Source organism: Nicotiana sylvestris, chromosome 5 (assembly GCF_000393655.2).
Source record: "Nicotiana sylvestris chromosome 5, ASM39365v2, whole genome shotgun sequence".
In the NCBI taxonomy this organism is placed as follows: Eukaryota; Viridiplantae; Streptophyta; class Magnoliopsida; order Solanales; family Solanaceae; genus Nicotiana; species Nicotiana sylvestris.
The window spans coordinates 47,205,625-47,208,983 of record NC_091061.1 but is presented as its reverse complement, the minus strand read 5'-3'; the positions used below and the strand labels follow the sequence as shown (position 1 = coordinate 47,208,983).

The 3,359-nt window shown below is 40.0% G+C and overlaps 1 protein-coding gene across 1 annotated transcript; it reads left to right on the top strand.

Annotated features, from left to right (window-relative positions):
- The first annotated feature begins 1,722 nt into the window (after positions 1 to 1,722).
- On the top strand, positions 1,723 to 2,828 carry LOC138868603 (uncharacterized). The gene is made up of 2 exons (XM_070146166.1): positions 1,723 to 2,122; positions 2,233 to 2,828. Exons 1-2 carry the CDS (start codon positions 1,723 to 1,725, stop codon positions 2,826 to 2,828), a joined length of 996 nt encoding a protein of 331 aa, XP_070002267.1.
- Positions 2,829 to 3,359: the final 531 nt, after the last annotated feature.

Genomic DNA, 3,359 nt, shown 5'->3' with positions numbered 1-3,359 from the left:
AGCATGTGTACAAATTAGACAAGGCTCTCTATGGACTCAAGCAGGCTCCAAGAGCATGGTATGAACGACTGTCCAAATTTCTGCTTGAACATGGGTACAAAAGAGGCAAAATCGACAGTACCTTATTCTTAAGGAAAAAGGTAAGGATCTCCTTGTGGTACAAATATATGTTGATGACATAATCTTTGGGGCCACCACTGATAAGCTAAGTAAGGATTTTGCAAAATTAATGGGGAGTGAGTTTGAAATGAGTATGATGGGTGAGATTAACTTCTTCTTAGGCTTACAGATCAAACAAAGCCCAAATGGAACCATGATCCATCAGCAGAAGTATGCAAAAGAGCTTATCAAAAAGTTTAAAATGGAGGAATCAAAGAAAATAGACACACCCATTGCAACTGCCACAAAATTAGACATTGATGAACTTGGTTCATCAGTTGATCAAAAGTTATATAGGGGTATAATTGGTTCACTCTTGTATCTTACTGCTATCAGACCTAACATAGTCTTTAGTGTAGGGCTTTGTGCTCGCTTCCAGGCCAATCCAAAAGAGTCTCACTTGACTGTTGTCAAAAGGATACTAAGATACTTGAAAGGCACCACTGATCTGTATCTTTGGTATCCCAAAGGTAGTAATTTCAATCTAGTGGGATATGTTGATGTTGATTATGCAGATTTCCTTGTGGATAGGAAAAGCACCTCAGGTATAGCTCACTTTCTTGGTTCATGTCTTGTATCCTGGGCCACTAAAAAGCAAAATTCAGTGGCCTTATCCACTGATGAGGCTGAATATGTTGCTGTTGCATCTCGTTGTGCTCAATTGTTATGGATCAAACAACAGCTGGTAGATTTTAGCATTGAAGTTGGTTGCATTCCTATATTCTTTGATAACATTAGTGCTATAAGTGTGACAAAGAACCTTGTTCATCATAAGAGGACTAAGCACATAGATGTTAGACACCCATTCTTAAGAGATAACTATGAGAAAGGATTGATCTCCATAGAATTCTGTGCTACTGATAAGCAAATTGCTGACATCTTCACTAAAGCACTGAGTAGAGAAAACTTTACGAGAAACATGTTGGAATTAGGGATGATTAAGATCACCTAATAGGTCCAGCTCAGAATGCACAATGAAAAAAAAATTGGCTAGAAATTCTGAACTTGTGCAAATATCTAGATTAATTCTTACTCAGCTTCATACTTTAATTAGTATACTCCTGTGACATGTGTTTATATGACTCACTGATCTCTTACAAAATTTTCTCTATTATGGCATTTGAGGCATGTTCAAGAGAGTTCTAAATGAAGAACATGGTTCATCAGTATGGGTTCATATGAAAGCTCATGTATGTTTTCTATACTCTGCACAATTAGAAAGATTAATAATTCAATCATGAGCAGAAATCATATACTTGTCAAATTCTTAGAAAATTCTATATGTTAGCATTGAACCAGTTTCGTCCACCTAGAACTCTAAAGCGTAGTTTTTGCCTAATATCTAGGGAAGCCAAATTGATCATTCAAAATCAGAACTTCAGGTTGATTAGACCTCTAATTGACCACTGCAAAAGGCTGTCGTTACTTATTAAATATGTATTTGTCTTTAAATACACATCAACTCTCCTACCTTCATCATAATTTTAAATCGCCAAAAACTTTCTTCAATTTCACTTGCCCTCTTCTCCAAAATTCCCAAATTCTCTCAAGAAACCTACAATCATGTCTAACTCACAAGACAATCCTGGAACTCCTCTACCACCATCTCCTTTCAATTCATCCTCAACTACTCCTCCCAGTGCATCTCCAAAACCTAGACTACGAAGGGTGAAAATACTTGCTCGAAAGACTGTAGCATCTAGGGCTCTGAGGAAGTCTTTAAATAAAAGGTTAAAATCAAGCCAAGTGAAAGAAAGCCAAGCTCCAAATTCCGACTCCAGCTCTGAGTCTGAATCCTATCAATCCGCTACTAAGGGGGAAGGACATGGGTCTTCTGACTCTGAAAAGATTCAAGAATCTCCTTCTGAGGTAAGTTCATCTGTGATTGAAAATCTAGAGACTAGGTTTGTTCTAGTTGGACCAATTAGGGATGTTGAATTGCCTGGGATATGTAGGAGTGGAGGTAAAAAAAAATTGAAAAAGAAAAAGAGAGAGAGGGTGCATGTGGTGAAGAGAGGGGAATTGGGAAAGGTGTAGTGCCTGCTATCTATGGGTTTGAACATGAAAGGGTAGAAGAGAGTGGCATGAAGTCAGGGGGAAGTGGTTCTGGAGAAGTTGCTGAGGGGTTGGTTCATCTGAGTACACAGAGAGATGAACCTATTCCATCTACTGAAGAGATCCTAGCTAATATACTGAAAAAGGTTGGGGCAAGCTATGACCCAAAGAAACGCAGAACTCCCACAACAAAAGCCCCAAATGTTCCTAAGCCTTCCAAGAAAAGAAAGGCTTCATCCCCAACACATACTACCTCCTCATTGCCAAGGGGTAGAGCCACAAGAAGAAAGGTGAAACAGAGTGAAGCTGATCTACAAAGGGCCTTAGAAGAAAGTAAGAAAAAGAGAAAGGATAAAGGAAAGGGAAAGATTGCAGAATCCTCAGAGGCTGTTGAAGAAGAAGAGATGGAACTGGTCCATCAAGAAAGGGGTACAACAGTGGAGGTTCTTACACCCAAGCCTAAAAATCCCAAGAAGTCTTCCTCTGTGCCTATGACTGATGAACCCACACTAGCCAAGAGGATAAGGTCTGCAATAAAAACCAAACAATCAAAAGTTTCTGATGATGATAACTGGAGTGGAGAAGAAGAAGAAAACGATTCTGAGAAGGAATAGGACAACCTTGCCATTTTTGGCAGAAGAAAGATTTTAAAGGGTAGATTGTTGAAGGACCTGGTGGAACCAGGAATGATGAGATTGGTGGATGCCTTAGCTGCTCAGGGATGGAAGGACATGGTTCTTCAGATGGATGGTAGGCTAGCCAGAAATGAGCTGATTGAATTTATGGCCAATGTTGCTGTTAAGGATGGAGTTCTCAGTAGCCTGGTGAAAGGAGTCCAAGTGCAGTTTGATGCAGAAAAACTGAGAAAGATTCTGGATATACCCTCTGAAGGGTTTGATGACTACAAGGCAAAAGTGGCCATGCCTGGACTCCCTCCCTACTGCCCTTGCAATCACCAAGAGGTTTTATGATTCAGAAGAGGTGAATGAAGCCAGGGCTATGCAGAAAAGTGAGATGAGGTCTGAGCATAAGGTTGTGTTTGAATTTGTCAACAAGTGCTTATTGCCCAGACAGAAGAGAAGGCACACTGCTAACTACATGGATCTGGTTCTTATGGAGTGCCTGGAGAGAGGAAAGCAAATCAA

Excerpts from the sequence above, each read along its gene's own strand:
- LOC138868603 (XM_070146166.1), top strand. The coding sequence starts at position 1,723 with ATGTCTAACTCACAAGACAATCCTGGAACTCCTCTACCACCATCTCCT. Across the intron at positions 2,123-2,232 it reads TGGGATATGTAGGAGTGGAG|AAGAGAGTGGCATGAAGTCA; the intron begins GTAAAAAAAAAT and ends ATGAAAGGGTAG.